Consider the following 21,135-nt stretch of genomic DNA (forward strand, 5'->3'; position numbering starts at 1 on the left):
GGCATGCAACACAACAATTTATGTTTAGAACCATACTCCACATTAGATACTTGAGATGAAGACACTAGAGGAGGCTTATTCTGGTAAGAGGGCAGATGCTGGTCAATTCAGGATTTGTGGGTCATCGGTATATTTCCATGTGACCAAAGATGCATGGAAGAAGCTTGACCTACCAGCAGAGTTGGGGATATTTGTGGGGTACACTGATACACCTCACAACTATCGGGTGTACTTGTCAACTAGTAGGATGATAGTGGGTTCAAAGAGATGTTAGATTCGATGAAGAGAAGGCCATGCGAGTTTCTCTTGAGAGGGATCTTGAGCTACATGCGTATGAGGAGATTTTAGCTCCTAAGGTTGAGGAGCCTCAAATTGATGTGGAGCAACCACATGCAGAGGATCTGGGAGTGGAGACATCCATTCAGGCAGATTCTTCTAGAGATGGAAGAAAGCGCACCAGAGAGGTTAACAGATTGTTGGATGATGCACAAGAGAATGTGAGATCACCTAGTTCTCAACGCATGTAGAGGAGGTCACCTAAGAGGTACACTGGATACATGGATCTTATCGGAGAATGTGTTGTGACAGAGCCATCTTCGTTTAATGAACCAGTGCAGCCGCTGATTTGGGTTGATTCCATGGTGGAGGAGTATGACTCCATAGTTCGTAACAGTGTTTGGGATGTGGTCCCAAGATCGGAGGTCAAGTCAGTGGTGAGGTACCATTGGCTTTACAAGGTAAATCAAGCTGCAGATGGTAGTGTGGAGAAGCATAAGACTATATTTGTGGCCCATAGCTTTTCACAAGTAGAGGGGATTGACTATGATGACACCTTTTCTCTTATTGTAAGGTACTCATCAATCAGATCTATATTGGCACTATCAACACATATGGGTTGGAAGATACATCAGATGGATGTGAAGACAACCTTCCTTAATGACATGATTGAGGAAGAGGTGTACATAGAGAAACCTAAAGGTTTTGAGACCTTTGACCATGAGTCGCATGTGTGCTAGCTCAAGAGAGCATTGTATGGGCTGAAGCAAGCACCTCGTGCTTGGTACACCAGGATAGATAGCTACTTCATTGGGTTGGGCTTCACAAAGAGTGAAGCGGATGTGAACCTGTACCACATAGTGGTGGAAGGTAAATTGTTGATCATTGTACTTTATGTTGATGATCTCATACTAACAGGTGATGATCAGCTGATCAAGTCTTGCAAGGAGGACCTTGCAAGAGAGTTTGAGATGAAGGACATGGGGTTCATGCATTGTTTTCTTGGCATGGAGGTATGGCAGGGAGATGGGGATTTGTTTGTGTCATAGGGAAAGTATGCCAATGAGATACTCAGGAGATTCCGCATGGAGAGAAACAAACCCATGGAGACTCCTCTAACAGGTAATTGGAGGAAGGAGGATGCTACTTCAGGGGAAGTAGTGGAAGCTACTGTTTACAGGAAGCTTGTGGGTTCACTCATGTACTTGGTGAACGCATGACTAGATAAATGCTATGCAATTAACCAACTTAGTAAAGTGATGGTTAGGCCTACCAAGTTGCATTGGAAGGCGATAAGGCATGTGTTTAGATACCTCAGGGGCACTTCTTAGTATGGATTGTGGTACAGACAGACAAAGGGAGTGAATATTCAAGGCTTCACCGATGCAGATTGGGAATAGAGTCCATTTGACAGGAAGATCACATCAGGAGGGATCTTCAATATTGGGTCAGCTATAATTTCTTGGTATAGCAGGAAACATAGATCAGTATCAAACTCTCTGAAAATCCAGTTTTTCATGATCGATCCAAGCATATTGATATTCGATATATCCATCTCAAAGATTATGTATTGAGGTGTATCATGTTGTTAGAGTGCATTCCACAAAGGAGCAAGATGCTGACACTTTGAAAAAGGCACTGTCAAGATGTAAATTCAAGTTTCACAGAGATAGGATCAGGGTAGTTGATAATCCATTTCTTGTTGAGAGAGTGTTGAGAAATGATAATAAGAAATTCCAGTTTAATTTGTCCTTTAATTAAACTGAGAATTAAAATTGAATTCTATTCTCATAGCATCTTGTAAATAGTTAATTAAGTTTAATTAACTTAATTAGCTTAGGAATTTCAAGTTGGAAGTCTTTCTGTAGTCATGTATATGTTCTCCCTAAGTTTTAGGGGTCCAGTATGATTTTAAATTGAGTTGGAAATTAGATCACTCAGTTTACTGAGTTAAGTTAAGTTCAGTTAAATTAGTTCCAAACTGTTTGTGGAACTAATAAAGAGTTAATATTCAGTTGGTGCACTAGTGCATCCGCAAATGTCGCTCTAGTTAACTGAAGATTCCCTCATCAGAAACTCATGCATGTAGATTATGAGAAAGACCTAGTTGAGACTAGAGTGCAGGGACAATGTACTATTAGTTGTATTATTTACTAGAGTGTAAATATCATGCATGCATCAAAGATTTATCCTATGTTTGGATTGCGCAGTTTTGGAAGCATGAATTCCCTTTAAATATAGGTTATTCATCCTAGGAATTACATAAGAGATTAGGGGCTTGGAGAGTTGCAGAATTGGCTAAGTGTTGGCCAAGAGCTAGCTTGTGAGCTGAGAGAGTTTAGCATACTTGTGAGGAATTGTTCTAGTGAGAACAAGATTTGTATCTTCACTCATATTTCTGATTAATACAATACATATAGCAAGGTTTTGATCAGTGTCTTTCCCCAAATACATCTTGCGTTATGTGCCATTGATTTATCTTCTTCTTGTTCATATTATTTTCATCGATCTATTAGCTTCCGCTGGTTGAAAGTAGAAGTAGATTCTTGTCTTGTGCTTTAGTACATTGCATGAGCTTCTAAATCTACATGATTTTCTACAAAATCATGTGTGAACGATGTTTAACTACCAAGTTTGCTAAGTCATGTGAAAAAGTAACTCTAGAGAGATGAGTGGATGTAGAAATATCAACTCCAAAAGTTGAAAGATTGATATGGTGATTGTTAGCCCTGAAGTGCAGCACTGCCATATTGAAGGCTAAAGGAGGGAGATGATCTGCTTTGATGTCCTAGATAGGGCCCCACACAGGCCATCACCCCACTTTCCTCACTCTTACACTTACCTTTCATTCCGCTCGTTTTCTAACCCAACCCTCCAATCCCGACGAAATCCCCTTTTCACCTTAAGCCTAAAAAATTAACCCAAAAACCCCCGAAAAACCTTACTTTTTCTGCCCATACTGCCCTCTGCACATTTCTCGAGGACATCTCGTACCTTTGTGTCCCTTCGTCGTTATATCACCCCCGCCACATCTGATGGCTATCACTCATATCGCGTGAGCAACAAGCGAGAGGAATACCCACCCGATAAAGGCAGTTTTTCTCTCTTTGTTGTTGCTATGTGTCATCCATTAAATGGAATCGGGCGGACTCCGCCATTTACCACTTATCGCCCAATGCCCTTCTGATAGAAACCATAACCGCCCAAACAAAACCACCCCCGGGCGTTATCATCCATGCACCTCCCCCGCCCGATAGCCGTCCGATCTGCTCACCCGAGATCTAACGACTTGGACATGTTCCGCTCCCACCTCAACCTCAGGCCTCCTGTGCTCAATCTCTGCCATGCATTCCATTCGATCCAACGACCCTCATTCATGATCGCCCTCGCCTGTCCTTCGCTCTGTCGTTTCTTCGTTCATCCGATTTGGCACGTCCCTCCACCCATGCACCTCGTACTCCACTTCCTATCAGTCACCCAAGGAAGAAGGTGGTCAACTCTGACAGTATTGTGACAGTCGTACCACTGAACCGAATTAACAGAAAACATGGCCAAAGGAAGAAGGACACAACACGATCCAGCAAATAGAATTAAATAGTCATGGAGCTCCACTAGCATAATCAAACCGGCCACCTAACAGGGCGACGCTGTACTAGAATTAATTACCGTTTTCATGATGGAAGGAGAATTTTGTCCTTGTACACAATCAGGCAATTAAAGACAATAGGGGATAGATTAAGACAGCTCCAACCCTAGAGGTATGGAGAGCATTGTAAAGAGCTATAAATCACTGAAAGCAAGATGTAATCAGGGTTCAACTTCTGGAGATTGTAGATACTTTGTTCTTTGCAGTGTCTCATCTTCATTTTCAGTAATACAAGCTTATTTTGCTGTTACATGTTCAATGTCCATTTCCCTTCTGTTCTAAACTTGCACCTGGATAGGTTTATTCATGTTTTCTCCTATGTCTAATGCTAGATAACTGTCATCTTATTTCTGCATTGGTAAATGCAATTTTCCATTGAATAGGTCATCTATGTTTCTTTTGCATCAAACGCTAGATCACTGTCATCTTATCTCTGCGTAGATAGATTAGATTTGCAATCTTCATTCACTGGCTGCAGCTGGCCATCATATGTTATGTATGCATCTGCTGGTGTGGTTAGTATTCTTCATTCATTCACTTAATCTGCAAACTATTGAGCATTAGTGGTCTAAAGCCTTGTAGGCTGAGGGTGTTCATGCATGTCTGGAGTGAAAACAGAGTTGAAGTGGTTATCTAGCTTGGACCAAACCATCATCCATTCCAATAGTTCCTAGAACAATATTGAAAATTATATGTTATCAGACATCTCCGAGCTACAACCTAGGAGAGTTTCTTGGAGTGATAACAATGATGTGGGAATCTCTTAGAGAGGAAGGTTGTGGAAATGTCTTGAAGTTCCACACAATATTTAGTAATTTGAAGTGGTGGAGTTAGTGGTTCATGGGTTGATTAGTGATTACACACAATCTTTTGTAATCGGTCATGGTGGAATTGTTATAAATACAAAACTCTCATACTACATCCCAAGAAGGTTATCATTGCCTCTACAACTTTGTAAGGTTTCCAATTTCATTATCCAATGATAGAAAAATTAAAAAATATTAAATATGGATCCATGGAAGAAAATGCAATATGTTTTAGCCAATAACAAACTAATATGCATGTGAATCAATTTCCATATACATTGCAACACCATAATAAAATATTTATTAGATTAATTCAGTATTTTACTTGGTAAAGGAATTTAGAATTAAATTATTATTATTGTTACTATTATATTTACTTATAAAATAAGAATATATTATTAAAAATATTAATACTATTATATTTATTTATAAAATAAAAATATATAATTAAAAAATAATAATAAAATATAATATTTGCGGAAGGATTCTTATTTCAACTTAAGGTGGATGAGGATCTGTTGATTTTTTCTTTTTAATTTTTTAATTGAGGGCCTAGATTGATTCTCAAGGGAATACGCTCATCGTATGCTTAGTCTTAATGCTTATCAAAGACTATAGTTTATTAAAGAGTTTGTTAGGTTGCATTGACTTTTAATAAATTTAAAAAATTAGATTCACGCCACACTGCTCCCCACCCACCATTTTCCTAGGTATTTGAGATTATTCCAATTCTAATAAGTTCCTCTATGATAAGTTCTTCATTATTATTTATAACATTCAAACAAATTCAAGATTAAAAGTGCAGTTCCTTATGTTATCTTGTTAAGTGAAACATGGGTTGCTCCTATTAAAGCAATTGCTATGGTGCGAGTCATAAGGTATTTAAAAAAAATAAGCAAATGGAAGAGGGTATATGGCCTAAGGTTGTAAAAAGACTTGGATGCAAAAAAATAACAAATGATTTAGTAAATGGGGTATTTGCTTGAACAAGTGTCCCATAAACAACAAAGAGATAAAATCTTTTGTTATGGATAAGTTCCATAAGCATACTTGGGATAAGGAGCTAGGAAGAAAGAAAAAGTACTATATTAAAGTGTTTAATCTCACTCATAGTCATCAACCAAAAGCGTACATAGAGGCCAATATCTCTTAGAGAGCCAAAATTCTTATTGTTCAGTTCGAGACTAATTCTCACAAACTCCGTTGTGAAACAGGGTGCTGGAAAAGGCTAGAAAAAGTGTGGGAGGAAAGAATATGCATTTTTTGCTATTTCGAAAAAGTGGAAACATAAAAACATTTCATTTTAGAATGTGAAGCCTTCAAAGACAACATGGAAAGTTATGCAAAGTTATGCAGATATGCTGGCAACTAGCTCTTGGGATAATCTATTTAGCAAGGGGATTGTTGAGAAGTTGAGAGCATTTATTGTGAGGCTCCATAGAAAACGGGCCAAATACATCAAGTAGATGAAGAAGTAATCTGTCTCATAGGCTATCTTTAACCTCGTGGACGTTAAAATAATTTTCTTTCTTTTTTCTTTCTATATAAGAAAATTTTATTTAGTAAAATAGTACATTACTTTTTAATAAATTTTAAAAGTTAGGTTTTTGTCACGTGGCTCCCCATTCACCAATTTCCTAGAGATTTGAGATTATTCCAATTCTAATAAGTTCCTCAATGATAAATTCCTAATTAAATAAGTATTTTAATTTATGACGTTCAATCATTAATTCAAAAGTCTCTTGTTTTTTATAATAATACCACCACACATATATCATATACAAACACCACACATATATCATATGCAATTGTTGTAGCTTAATTTGTAAAATTGCCAAAAAGTTCTTCAAATATTTGTATGTGTATATTAATAAAAATCAATTAAATATAATTAGAATTCATTAAATATCACCACACATTAATTATATTAATATAATTAAATATAAAATGCAAAGTAATATTAAATAAAATATTACTTTATTATAATTAAAGTAATATAATTATATTACTTTATATTAAATATCAATTAATTATATTAAATAAAATATACTTATTAAATGTAAGATAATAGGTATGTGTCTTTTTTGGAATAGGGTTCTAGAATTTTATTTCTCAACAATTATTAGATGTATGGTAGAGATTTAACTTCCACTAAATATTCTATAAAATTCATAATAGTATACAAAATCAAAGATTAATATTTACTTAGCCTTTTTACCTTTTTAATTAAATTGATTAATTAAAAAAAAATATCATTTGAACAAGTGTCATGTAAAGTGAATTATGATTCTTTTGACATGTGGTATTGAATCCATGGTATTGTAACAAAGCTTATATATAGATTAAGAATCTCTGTAGTAAATGTAAGAGTAAACATTCATGGTTAAGAATCTTGTTCTATGTATGTTTAACTCATATGCTAATCTTTTATAACCAGCTTAGTTCTATCTTACCTTCAGATCTACCAAGAACCCAGAGGGATCAAATCTCTCTCTAGAGGGCAATCCTTAGGCTGATTTTATCCCTTCTGATAGTGTTGATTGGGAATTCCTTAGGTTGATTTTATACATAATTGGCTTTACTCGTAGGAATATTGATTGGATTATGGTGTGCATAACCTCTGTGAACCTGGCTTTCCTCATTAATGGGCTTCCGATAGATTTATTTAGTATCACTAGGGGTTTACTTCAAGGTTGTGCATTATCACCCTTACTATTCATTTTGCTTATTGACAGATTGAATAGAGGGATCAGCGCTGCCAGGGCACAAGAATCGATTGTTCATTGTAGGGTTTGCCGCCATTCTAGAATTTCACACCTCATGTTCGTGGAAAATGTGCTCGTCAATGGGGAAGCTAATATAGTTGAAAGGAGCACATTTCACCAAGTACTTTCAAATTTTTGGGTAGCATCGGGGCTTAGCATGAATAAAGAGAAGGCTGAACTAAACACTGACTGTTTGGATGCGGAGGTATCATCGAATATTGCAAGTCTATTTGAGGTGAAAGTGAGCTCAATGGTTAGTGGATTTAGGCACTTGGGATTTCTTTTGAAGCCAAATAAATACAAATGGCATGATTTGGAATGGCTCATTAAAATTTTTGATAAGAAGTTTACCATGTGGGAAAATAAGTGGTTCATGCTCGGGGGCAACGGATTATGATTAAAGCTATTTTATAGGGCATATCTGTCTACTGGATGTACCTATTCAAATTACCTAAAGTTGTTACTAAAAGGATAGATGTTATAATTGAAAATTTCCTTTGGGAAAGAGTTGGAAAATCCAAAAAAATTCACTTGGTGCATCTTCAAATAATATTCAGATGTCAGGCGGACAGGGGTTGGGGAATTATGAGCATAGAATGATTTAATTTTCTCTTCTTGTTAAAAACACTTGGAGAGCGTTCAAAGGTGATGGATTATGGAAACGGGTCGTAAGGGATAAATATCTTAATAACATAATCTTCAAGGCTTGGGTTAGAGCAGGAGCTCCAGAAAAGAGAGATGCCTCCCACATATGGAGAAGCTTGTTGAAGGCTAAGCATTAGCTCTGTGGAAATATGAGGTGCGAGGTTGGCAAGGGAGACAAGATTTCCATAGGGCTTGATGCAATCAAAGGTATGGAGGGAGTCCATATGCTCTCGATGCCCATTATACATTTTCGTATTCTCTTAGGTCGCCATTTTTTTAACTAGATAAGTTGTTTTTAGAAATCAAAAGCTTCCTCCACAAAATTGGTCACATGTTATAGATATTGGGCTTTTGGTAGCTTTTTAGGATGAATAGGAGGGGTAAAAATATCGACTCTGTCATGATTGCATTGTCTTATCAGAAAAATAGGACATTTTGGCTTAGGGAGGGCGTACTTCAGAAGGGAACATTTTAGTTAAAGAAATATACGCATATATCACACAGGGGCATAAAAATCTCTTTGTGTTTCATGACTAGCATAATTGTGGTGATGTGAGGTTCCCCTAAAATTAATTGTTTTTTATGGTTGGTGATACACAACCAAATTCTCACATGAGAGAATCTCATTAAAAGGGTTTTCCAGGGGCCAGGTAGATGCCTCATGTGCAATAGGGAAAACAAAGTAATTTCTCACCTCTTTCTCTCTTGTCCAATTGTTGTATCAATTTAGCATGAAGAGGTTTCCATGTTGCTCAAAATTCACACAGAAATGGGCATATCCTCTATTAGCGCATGTCTCTCACAATGGTTCAATGGATAAAAAGAGTTCAGGGTGCTCCCTCTATATATCTTTTGGGAATATGGCGAAGTCAAAATGCTATCATATTTAATCAATTTGTCCCTAAAGTGAGGTCCATTAGGTTGAATATTGTGCCATATTTCGAAGAGATTGGTCCCTGGAGACCAAAGTCACATAGGAGAACAATTATTTTCAGGGAAATCGGGTTGTCATCACAGATGGACTACTTTGATGGAGCTTCATCAGAAGGGGTATGTAGGTGTAGGGTGAAAATTGTATTGAACTCTAGGCATACCTGCAGTTCTACTGGTTCGGGGGTGATGGTTCCAGTAGTAGGGAAAAATTGTTAGCTATATGGGGTGTATTGTAATATGCCAGTTGGTTGGCTATCGAGGAGCTTGTGGTTGTAGGTGACTCCAAATTAGTTATTTAGTGGGCTTAGGATCATACTGCTTTCATTCCACCTTACCTACATCATTGGAAGCAACAACTTAGAGCCCTATCAACATCCTTCAAGCGCAAAAACTTCTCCCATATACAAAGAGAAAAGTTTGGTGGTAGATCACCTCTCAAAAAGTCATCGATCTACTTCCCTAGGTGAATTTTGCTACAAATCCTTTGTCACCGGCTCTCTCTGTAACTCATGGAGTTTCAAGATCTGAAAGTTTGCATCATTCAACTTTTCTATTAGTGACATTGGTGACCAAATCAAGCTTTGGGCCAATTCTTTGGTAGAAGATGCTCATGGGTCTCTTTTGTTTTTAGCTCGCAAGTCTATTCTTATATATGTAGTCATTTTATGATATTATTATTGCAATTAGCCATGTTAGAAAGGGATTAGTGTAGTGAAGATCGCAAGCATTTTTACAGGATTTCCAACAAGGCTTCCTAGGAGATGTCCCTTCTCTAACTTTCCTTATTTGTTCTCTCCCTTGAAGATTATAGTTTCATACAGAAATCAAGGGTCACTAGACTGTTTTTGTTTTGGTAGCATCAAACAGGTTTTCTAGTCTCAATATCCGTGGAGAGGCTAAAACACATGAGAGCTCAAGAACCCAGAATTTGTTTATGGAAATCCCACTTAGAGACAATGCAATTAAATTAAGTGATCGATAATTAAAAATGCCTAGGTCTAACTTAGGGTAATCGATTAATTAATGGGAATTAATTGAGAAATGTGAGAATTCTCTAGAAACTCACATGGATCAACCCGGATATGATGTTAGTCATTGATGAGAACTTAATCATGGTCGTTGGTGAGCCAACAAGATAGTATAAGAGGACGTCGATGGGGTTGGAGAAAGACACTTAGTTATCAAGGCAGGTCACGGAGAGAAGAGTCCAAACGGAGAATAATTTGAGCCAGTGATTGAGCGAAAGTGACTAAGGGAGCATCAGAGTCATTTCTAGTAGAGCTTCTCAACAACAAAGAAACAATAGATGAGAGGCTGAATTATTTTTGTAGAGAGACCAAGCAACCAAAAACCCCAATGTGAAGTGCTGAAAAGAGATTGTTTCAGTTGTAGGAGGATGAGAGATCACCCAGAAGGAAGAGCGATTCACTTCCAGGGCCAGAGGGAGGCAGGAAAATCACCTAGAGCTAACTAACAAGTAGTGTGAATTATTTGGGCCAAGCAGTGTGCATTTTTGGGTAATGCGAGTTGACAGGAGGAAGTGCAAGCAGGACCATTGGGGCCGAGTTTGGTTGCAAAAGGGAGATATTTCCTTCAAACAATTTTGGTAGTATATTTTGATGAAGGATAGCTAGTTTTCCATCCACATTTGTACTCATATTTTTTGTTGTTGCATATAATAATAAAACCCTCATTTGTTGCACTAGTTTTCCTAGTTGGGTTTTCCCAGAGACAATTGTCCAAAAATAATTGTGTCAGATTTTATTGTGTGTGTGTGCTAGTATTTTCTCAGTTTCCAGTGTATTTGCTCAATGTTTTTTTATTTGTGAAGAATTGTAGTGTTATTAATTCATTATTTTTTCGTAACAAAATAAACTACATAATTTATCAGTTAAAAGAATTGATTCTATTTGCTACATTTAAAGTGAAATTTCACATGGTATCAGACTAGTGTCAACAAAAATGCAAATATGGGTTGGTTCAATTCCAGTGTGGAAAATGAATTAGAGTTGCACAGTAGTTGGTGGGAAGTAGCAGTTGGTCACAAATATCAAACATGTGTATGGGAGATGCCATTATGAGATAGAGAGAACACTTTCCTCGCTAAGAGGGAGTGCTCATTTTTGTAGCATCAGACAAGTGTTTTAGTCTCCAGCTTTATGGAGAGGCTAAAATATGTGAGAGTTCTAGAACCTAGAAATCATTTATGGAATTTCCACCTAGAGATAAACTCAATTAAATTGATTTGTAATTAAAAATGTCCAAGTCTAACTTAGGGAAATTGATTAATTTATGAGAATTAATTCAGAAATGTGGAAATTCTCTACAAACTCACATGGATTAACCCATGGATGATATTAGCCATTGATGATGACTTAATCATGGCCGTTGGTGAGCTAGTGAAAGATTATAAGAGGAGTTCAATGGGGTTGGAGCAAGACATTCAATGATCAAGGCATATCAAATTTCTCGGAGAGAAGAGTCCAACCATAGAAGAATTTGAGCAAGTGATCGAGTGACAGTGACTGAGGGAGAAACATAGTCATTTCCAACAGAGTTTCTCAACAGCAGAGCAGTAGTAGATGGGAGGCTGAATTATTTCTACATAGAGGCCAAGCAACCAGTGCGAGCAGCCAAAAACCTTAGTGTGAAGTGCTAGAAAGAGATCGTTTCAGTTGCAAGAGAATGAGAGATCAGCTAGAAGGCAAAGCAATTCACTTCCAGGGCCAGAGGGAGGTAGGACGACTCACCCAAAGCCAACTAGTAGGTAGTGCGAATTATTTGGGCCAAGTAGTGCACATTTTTTGCTAGTGTGAGTTGTCATGAGTGAGTGCGAGAAGGATTGGAGGGGCCGAGTTTGGTTGCAGAAAGGAGGAATTTCCTCCAAATAATTTTGGCAGTATATTTTGCTGGATGATACCTAGTTTGACATCCAGATTTGTACTCAAAATTTTTGTTGCTAGATGTAATAATAAAACCCTCATCTGTTGCATCATCTGTTGCATCGATTTTTCCAGTTGGGTTTTTTAGGGACAATTGTCCAAAAATAACTATGTCAACTTTTTTTGTGAGTGTGCTAGCATTTTCTCAGTTTCCAATTTATTTCCCTGTTTTCATTTGTGAAGAATCACAGTGTGATTAATTTGATATTTTGTTGTAACAAAATAAACTGCATAATTTATCACTAAGAAGAATTAGTTCTAGTTGTTGCATTTCAGAGAGTATTGAAAATTTAACAACTTTTGTTTCTTAATAAAAGTTTTGTTGGTTTTTCTAGTGATAGAAAAAAATTACTTTTTGTTATTGATAAAAATTGGTTTTTTCTAATTGAAAAAAGGTTTTTTCTAATTGAAAAAAAATATGGTTTGAATTAAAGTTTTTATCAAATTTTGAGCTAACACAATGGAAATCAAGTAAAATAAAGAAGCCCAAAACTAATTTGGCCATTTCAAACACAATGGTGACATCATATTGGATTTAGATGTGCAACCCAGCTGATGCAATTGCAGATTAGATCTAAATGTTCAGCTTAGTAAATACAAATGGCTAAAATATGATTTAATTAAAATTTATGATTTTTTTTTTTGAAGTAAATATTTACTATAAAATTTAGAAATTTCATAATTTTTTTAAATTTATTTTTGTATTGGAAACAACTGTTACACTCCTTTCATAATTTTTAAAATTTATTTTTGTATTGGAAACAACTGTTACACTCCTTGTTATTTGTATCGAAGCAATTGTTGTTTTCGTTGGTGTATTCAGCTTCGTGAATACATTGAAGACACTGAACGCTATGTGAATATCCAGCTTGATAGCCGGCGTAATGCAATAATTCAGGTGCAGCTCACTGTTAGTATGTTGAGCGTCGTGATATGCATTGTAACGTATCTAGAAGGAACGTTCGGATTGAATATAAAAATCCCAACCTACTATGTAAATGGGCTGTTTGGGCCTGTGGTTGGAGCTTTTGCAGCCGGGGCTCTTTTGCTTTTTCTCTCACTTGTAGGTTACGCCCGTTGGAAAGGGCTGCTCGGTCCGTAGCCAGAGAGAATGGATTAATATTAGTTTGGATTAATGTAAAATAATTTTAGTTTGAGTGGTGAGTGAATAATTTATTTATTTAATTGTGTGGATTTAGTTTGAGCGGTGAGGTGAATAATTTATTTATTTAATTGTATGGGTTTAAATGTTTGGAAACTTAAAAAAACATACAAATGTTGAAAAACTTTTTTTTAATAACATTTATATAATAATTATATTTAATGTAATAATATTAAATGATTTTTTTTAAATTATTAACTATACAAAAAATTCTTTTAAAATTATCTAACCATCTAAAAATTCTTATTCTTGTTTTATATATATCTAGCAAAGGCCCAATCTTTTTAATATGCATGGATTCATGTAAATGCTAATGAAGCCTTGACCGAGAAAAATCTTTTGGTGAAAAGTTTTTGCATCCTACATTGCAGATGTGATGTGGTAGAAATGAGAAAATGGAGAAAGAAATGCATTGCATCCTCGTAATTTTCCGTGATCTCATTGATTCTTGTTTTATATATATCCAACAAAGCCTAAACGTTTTTAATGTGCATGGATTCATGTAAATGCCTAATGAAGCTCCAATCCAGAATTTTTTTTGGGTGAAAAGTTTTTGCATTCTAAATTGCAGATGTGATGGGGCAGAAATAAGAAAATGGAGAAAGAAATGCATGGCATTTTAGTCATTTTCTGTGATCTCCTTGATTCCTTTATTGAATTAGAATTTATTTTGAGAAGCCCAATGTCAAATAAATGTCTAGTCCATGATATTTTGGACAAGACAGGTTAACACTTAATTTAACAATGTATTTTTATAGTGTGATAGTCAAATTTGTTGTTATTAATTTTTATGAAAATATTTTGCACAGTACAGGGTAATGCTTAAGTTAACAATGTATCTTTATAGTGTGATAGTCAAATTTGTTATTATTAATTTCTATGAAACCAGATTTGCAATCAAGTAATTGTAAAATTTTGATTAATTTTTATTTTAAATTATAAATAGATTATATACATTAAAAAATATAAAATATTAAAGGTAAACAAAAAATAAATAAATAAAATTTGGTGATTCCTTAAAAATGAAAAAATTAAAGATAATTATATAATTCCATGTTTATGAATAAGAACAATACTTATTGAGAAAGAAATATATATTTATATTAATTGGGATGTTTTAAAATTAATATTAAAATAGAAAAATAGAGTAGCCAAAACATTTTCTTTTCCAAAATATTTAATTAATATTAAAATAGAAAAATAAAATGAAAAAAGTTTTTCTATTTCCAAAATAATTATAATTTACATAATTTTTACACTTTGAAATGGATGATTTCACTCCACACACAATTCATGTATGTTTATATTTAAAAAAAAAAACCACTTATATTTATTTAATCATCATCTTTCTTTAAAAAAAAATAAAAATAAAAAACAAAAATAATTGTAATAGCTTGATACATATTGTTTATATTTATTTACATTAATTAAATTATAATATTGATTATCTTATTTTGAAAAATATATAGCTTATTTCATCCTGGAGACACAACCCCTTGAAAGTTAATAATAATATTGGATTTTACATCTATAGATAATGGCAAAAGTTTAAATTTGAAATAATTAGTATAAAATACAACCTGTCATATTACAACCAAAACACTTCAAACAAACAACTTGTCTTCAAACAAACAACCTTAGAAATAAAAGTGAAATATAATTGAAAACAAGTACTTCATGAATTTACTTTAAGAGATGAATTAAAGTTAGTGGAAATGTCTTGAAGCTACACAAATTTTTTTTAGTAATTTGAAGTGGTGGAGTTAGTTGTTCATGCGTCTATTAGTCATTACACACAATTTTTGGTAATTGGTCGTGGTGAAGTTGCTATAAACACAAAACTCTTGTACTACATCACAATAAAGTTGTCACTACCTTTGCGATTTTGTAAAATTCTAATTGAATTATCTAATCATAGATCAAAAAAATAAATTTAAATATATTTGAAAAATAATAAAGTATCAAATATGAAACTATGGAAAAAAATGCAATATGTTTTAGTAACTAATATGCATGTGAATTAATTTCCGTATACATTGCAACAATATAATAAAAAAATTATTAAATTAATTTAGTAAAGGAATTGAAAATTAAATTATTATTATGGTTACTATTATATTTATTCATAAAAAAATAAATAATAAAATATAATATTAAGCTGTAAAATTATTTAAATATTAAATATAAAAATATAAAATATTTTAATGATGACATCATAACTGTATTTTAACATTTATATTTTAATTTTCAAAATTTAATAATTTAAACTTCAATATTTTAACAATAACTTCAAATTTATAAATATATATAAATATAATCAATAACATTACTCTAATTATAATTTTGTTTACCATGTATTAATTAGTATTGTTAATAATTAATTCTTTATGTTTGGTATTATCTAACTCTTCTGAAATTGTTTTTTTCAAAATTCATTACATTACATTCCATCTGTAATTTATCTACTAATCTTGTAACTATATCTAGATCTATACATATTGTTAATAATTAACTCTTTATGTTTTGTATTATCTAACTCCTTTGGAATTGTTTTTTTCAAAATTCATTACATTACATTCCATCAGTAATTTATCTACTAATCTTGTGACTATATCTAGATCTAAAAGGTTATATAGTTAAATCTCATCCTCTGCATATAACATCAGGTGTAAATTGATACCATAAATTAAGATCAATTTTACGTGTTTTACTATTCCGATCAATTTTCTTTTACCAAATGAATAAAATCATAAACACTACAAATACTCCAGAATGGTTTGTGAGAGAATAATTTTACAACAAATACCTATATCTCTTAAGCATGTAAATTATGCTTTTTCCAATAACGCTTCACTTATACTAAACTTACATTGAAATCAGGCAAGTTGAATCGCTCCCTTTGAATTTGGACCATAAATCTTTTTATTATTATAATATATCCCCTCAGGGCCCCTATACACTCATTTGTTTAACTATCATTTTGGATTCCAAGCGTAAGATTCCATGAAGAGACGTGCTTATTTCTTCCTTTATCCATCGTTAAATTGTAAAATTTACATGAAAATGAGGAAAATTGAGTTTAAGTGAGGGATGCTACTTTGAATTTGGGGAGTAGATGTTTTTAATGTTAAATATTATATCTTGTTCCATTTATTGCAAAGGATGCCAATGAAAGTGTTGTGTGGTCATTGAGTGGGCTAAGGGTCATGCTACTTTTGGTCTGCTTTTTTGACATTACGATCATAATTTTATCGACGTCTTTCAAGCACATTAACTTTTCTCACATGTATGGAGATAAAAATTTGGTGGCATATTATCTCTAAAAAGTGGTTGATCTGCTTCCTCGAGTGAATTCTGCTACAAATCTTTTGTCGTCGGTTCTCTTTGTAGCTCTGAGAGTTTCAAGATCTGAAGGTTTGCGTCGTTCAACCTTTTTATCAGTGACATCGGTGACCAAATCAATCTTCGGGTCAGTTATTTGGTAGAAGGTGCTCATGGGTCTCTTTTGTTTTAGCTCACAAGTCTATTCTAATATATGTAGTCATTTTATGAGATGCTTTTTGCAATTAGTCTTGTCAGGTAGGAATTAGTATAGTGAAGAACACAGACATTTTTTTAGGATTTTCAACAAGATTGTATAGGAGATGTCCTTTCTCTTGCTTTCCTTGTTTGTTCTCTCCTCTTAAGACTATGGTTTTATACATAAATCAAGGATCACTAGACTGTGTTGATTTTTGTAGCAACGGATAGGTGTTCTAGTCTCAAACTTTGTGGAGAGACTAAAACACATGAGAGCTTTAAAACTCAAAAATAATTTCTGGAAATTCCACCTAGAGATAATGTAATTAAATTTATTGATCGATAATTAAAAATGCCTAAGCTTAACTTAGGGAAATCGATTAATTAATGAGAATTAATTGATAAAGGTAAGATTTCTCTAGAAAGCCACATGGATCAACCCATAGATGATACTAGTTGCTGATGAAGACTTAATGATGGTCGTTGATGAGTGAACGAGAGATTATAAGAGGAGGTTGATTGGGTTGGAGCACGACACTCAATGATCAAGGTAGATTGAATTTCTCATAGAGTAGAGTCTAGTCAGAGAAGAATTTAAGCCAGTGATCCAGTGGCAATGATTGAGGGAGCAACAAAGTCATTTCCAGCAGTGTTTTTCAGCAACAGAGCAACAATACCTAGGAGGTTGAATTATTTTTGTAGAGAGGTCGAGCAGCTAGTGCGAACAATGCAAAGTGACAAAAAGAAACTGTTTTAGTTGCAGGAGGATGTGAGATCACCCAAAAGGCATAGTGATTCACTTCTAGGGCCAAAGGAAGGTAGGATTTCTCACCAAGAGCCAATGAGCAGGCGGTGTGAATTATTTGGGCCAAGCAATGCATATTTTTGGCTAGTGTGAGTCACTGGGAAGAAGTGCGAGCATGGCCAAAGGGGCTGAGTTTGGTTACAAAAGGGAGGAATTTCCTCCAAATAATTTTGGCAGTATATTTTGTTGGAGGATCACTAGTTTGGCATCCAGATTTGTACTCAATTTTTTGCCGCTGCATATAATAATAAAACCCTCATTTGTTGCATCAATTTTCTGAGTTGGATTTTTCTTGGGACAATTGTCCAAAAATAATTGTTTCAAATTTTATTGTGTGTTAGCATTTTCTCAGTTTCTCGTTTATTTCCGCAACAATTCTTTTATTTGTGAAGAATTGTGGTGTGATTAATTCGTTATTTTTTGTAACAAAATAAACTACATACTTTATCAGTTAGAAGAATTAATTATAGTTGTTTCATTTCAAGCAAAATTTCACATGGTATTAGAGTGGTGTCAACAACAACGCAGATGTAGGTTGATGGGTAGTGATAGTTGGTCACAGTGGTTAGAGATCATCAAAGTGTATGGGAGATGGTGTTACGAAATAGAAAGAACATCTTCCTCGCTAAGAGAGAGTGTTGGTTTGTGTAGGCATTAGACATGTGTTCTAGTCTCAAACATTTTGGAGAAAATAAAACACATGAGAGCTCCAGAACCCAAAAATCATTTCTGGAAATTCCACCTAGAGATAGCTCAATTAAATTAATTGATCGATAATTAAAAATGCCTAAGTCTAAATTAGGGAAATCGATCAATTAATGTGAATTAAATGAGAAATGTGAAAATTCTCTAGAAACTCACATGGATCAACCCAAAGATGATCTTAGCCATTGATGAGGACTTAATCATAGCCGTTGGTGAGCCAACAAGAGATGGAGCAAGACACTTTATGATCAAGACAGATCGAATTTCTCAGAGAGTAGAGTCCATCCATAGAAGAACTTGACACAATGATTTAGTGGCAATGGCTGAGAGAGAAACATAGTCATTTCCAGTAGAGTTTTAAAGTAGTAGAGTAGCAGTAGCTGGGAGGCTGAATTATTTATGTAGAGAGTCTGGCCAACGAGTGCGAGTAGCCAAAAATCCTAATGTGAAGTTCCAGAAAGAGACTGTTTTAGTTGTAGGAGGACGGGAGATCACTCGGAAGGCAAACCGATTCACTTTTAGGGCCAGAGGGAGGGAGGTTGACACACCTAGAGCCAACTAGCAGGCAGTGCGAATTATTTGGGCCAAGCAGTGCGCATTTCTGGCCAATGCGAGTTGTTAGGAGGAAGTGCGAGCAGGACCTAAGGGGCTGAGTTTGGTTGCAGAAGGGAGGAATTTCCTCCAAATAATTTCGACAGTGTATTTTGTTGGAGGATAGCGAGTTTGACATCCATATTTGTACTCGTAATTTTTGTTGGTGCATATAATAATAAAACTCTCATCTACTGCACCGATTTTCTGAGTTAGGTTTTTTTCAGGGACAATTGTTCAAAAGAACTATGTCAAATTTTATTATGTGTGCTTGCATTTTCTCAACTTCCAATTTATTTTTGTAGTGTTTTTTTATTTGTGAAGAATTACAGTGTCATTAATTCGTTATTTTTCCATAACAAAATAAATTGCATAATTTATGAGTTAGAAGAATTAATTCTAGTTGTTGCATTTCACAGACTTTTCAAAATATAACAACATTTGTTTGAATTATTTTTAGTCTCTTAATTATTTGAATTACATGATTTGTATCCAATTTTATTTTTTGATTCTAAATATTTATTTATTTATTAATTAATTTGTTGTTTATTCTCAACCTCTGATCGAAATATTTAACCAGAATTTATTTATTCTAGGAGCAATTTTGTTTAATAAGATAAATTTTATTTATTCATTTCTTTATATTTATTTATTTAATTAGTTACTCATAGCATATTTATTCATTAATAATAACTTGAAATTTATTTTAGTTTTTCTTGGTCAATTTAAGTTAGTTGAATATTTGTTTGACCAGTCAAATCTAAACATTTATTTGTTTGAACCTTTATAGTGTATCATAAAGTTTTAATAAATATTTGTATTCATTTTTTAATCAAAATAAGTTAAGTTCTTCATTCTTATATTATTACTAATAAATATTAGTATTCATTTTTAATCAAAATAAGTTAAGGTCTTCATTCTTATATTATTATTTTAACTTTCAGTCAAAGCTGGCATTAACCTCTAAAGACAAAAAATTTAACTCTCCTATCACTCTGGCAATGCACTGAATCTGCATTCTAAAACATTTGTTTAATTTTTTCCGATGGAAAAAAATAAAAAAATACCTTGACCTTCGTGATATGCATTGTAACGTATCTAGAAGGAACGATCGGATTGAATATAAAAATCCCAACCCACAATGTAAATGGGGTGTTTTGGCCTGTGGTTGGAGCTTTTGTGGCCGGCGGCTTTTTGCTTTTTCTCTCACTAGTAGGTTATGCCCGTTGGAAAGGGCTGCTCGGTACGTAGCCACAGAGAATTGGCTACATATTTGGTTTTTGATTTGTATGGATTAAACTAAAACAATTTTAGTTTGAGTGATGTGGTAAATAATTTGTTTGTCTAGGTAGTTGTGTGGCTTTAAGTATGTGGAGATTTGAAAAAAAAAATAAATCATATAAATATTTAAAAACATATTGTAATCCGTGTTTTATAACTTTTATATAATAATTGTATAAAATATAATAATATTAATTTATTTTTTTAAATCGTAGATTTTTAATTTATTTTTTAAAATTAGATTTTCTAAAATCATATATATAAAACAAAGTCCAAACTCATTTTAATGGGCATGGATGTATAGAAATGTCCAGTGAAGCTTAAACCAAGATAATTTTTTTGGTGAAAATTTTTTGCATTCTAAATTGCAGATGTTTTGGTCAAATATTTACATATTTTTTAAAAGAGAAATGAGAAAATGGAGAAAGTGATGCATGTCATCTTAGCCATTTTCCATGATTTCATTGATTCTTTTATTGAATTAGAATTTATGAATTTATTTTTAGAAGTACAATGTAAAACAAATCTATATTATTTTGGATAACACAAATTAAAAGTTAACCATGTATCTTTACAGTGTGATAGTCAAATTTGTTATTATTTATTCTATGAAAATATAGTGTAAACCAGATTTGCAATCTAAGTAATTGTAAAATTTTAATTAATTTTAATTTTAAATTATAAATGGATTATATGAATTAAAAAAATAATATAAAATATTAAGAGTAAATAAAAATAAATAAATAAAATTTAATAATTTGTTAAAAATTAAAGATAATTATATAATTCTATGTTTATGAATAAAAACCATACTATTGAGAAAGAAATATATATTTATATTAATTGGGATTTCTTAAAATTAATATTAAAATGAAAAAGTAAAGTAATCTGAAACATTTTTTTTCCAAAATATTTAATTAATGTTAAAATAGAAAAATAAAATGAACGAAGTTCTCTATTTCCAAAATAATTATAATTTACATAATTTTTACACTTTGAAATTGATGATTTCCACACACACATATATATATAATTCATGTATTTTTATATTAAAAAAAA

General features: G+C 33.4%; 1 protein-coding gene across 1 annotated transcript in view; it reads left to right on the forward strand.

Moving 5' to 3' along the window:
* Positions 1–13,232, forward strand: part of LOC149252437 (magnesium transporter MRS2-4-like) — a 322,066-nt gene extending 308,834 nt beyond the window's left edge. Inside the window, exon 4 of the mRNA XM_089456663.1 lies at positions 12,837–13,232. Within this exon, the coding sequence (XP_089312789.1) occupies positions 12,837–13,115 (279 nt within the window). The 3' untranslated portion in view covers positions 13,116–13,232. The remainder of the gene's footprint in view (positions 1–12,836) is intronic.
* Positions 13,233–21,135: the final 7,903 nt, after the last annotated feature.

The sequence above is a fragment of the Pinus tabuliformis genome, chromosome 7, assembly GCF_031772625.1.
Source record: "Pinus tabuliformis cultivar Carrire ecotype Pingquan chromosome 7, CPIR1, whole genome shotgun sequence".
Taxonomy (NCBI): domain Eukaryota; kingdom Viridiplantae; phylum Streptophyta; class Pinopsida; order Pinales; family Pinaceae; genus Pinus; species Pinus tabuliformis.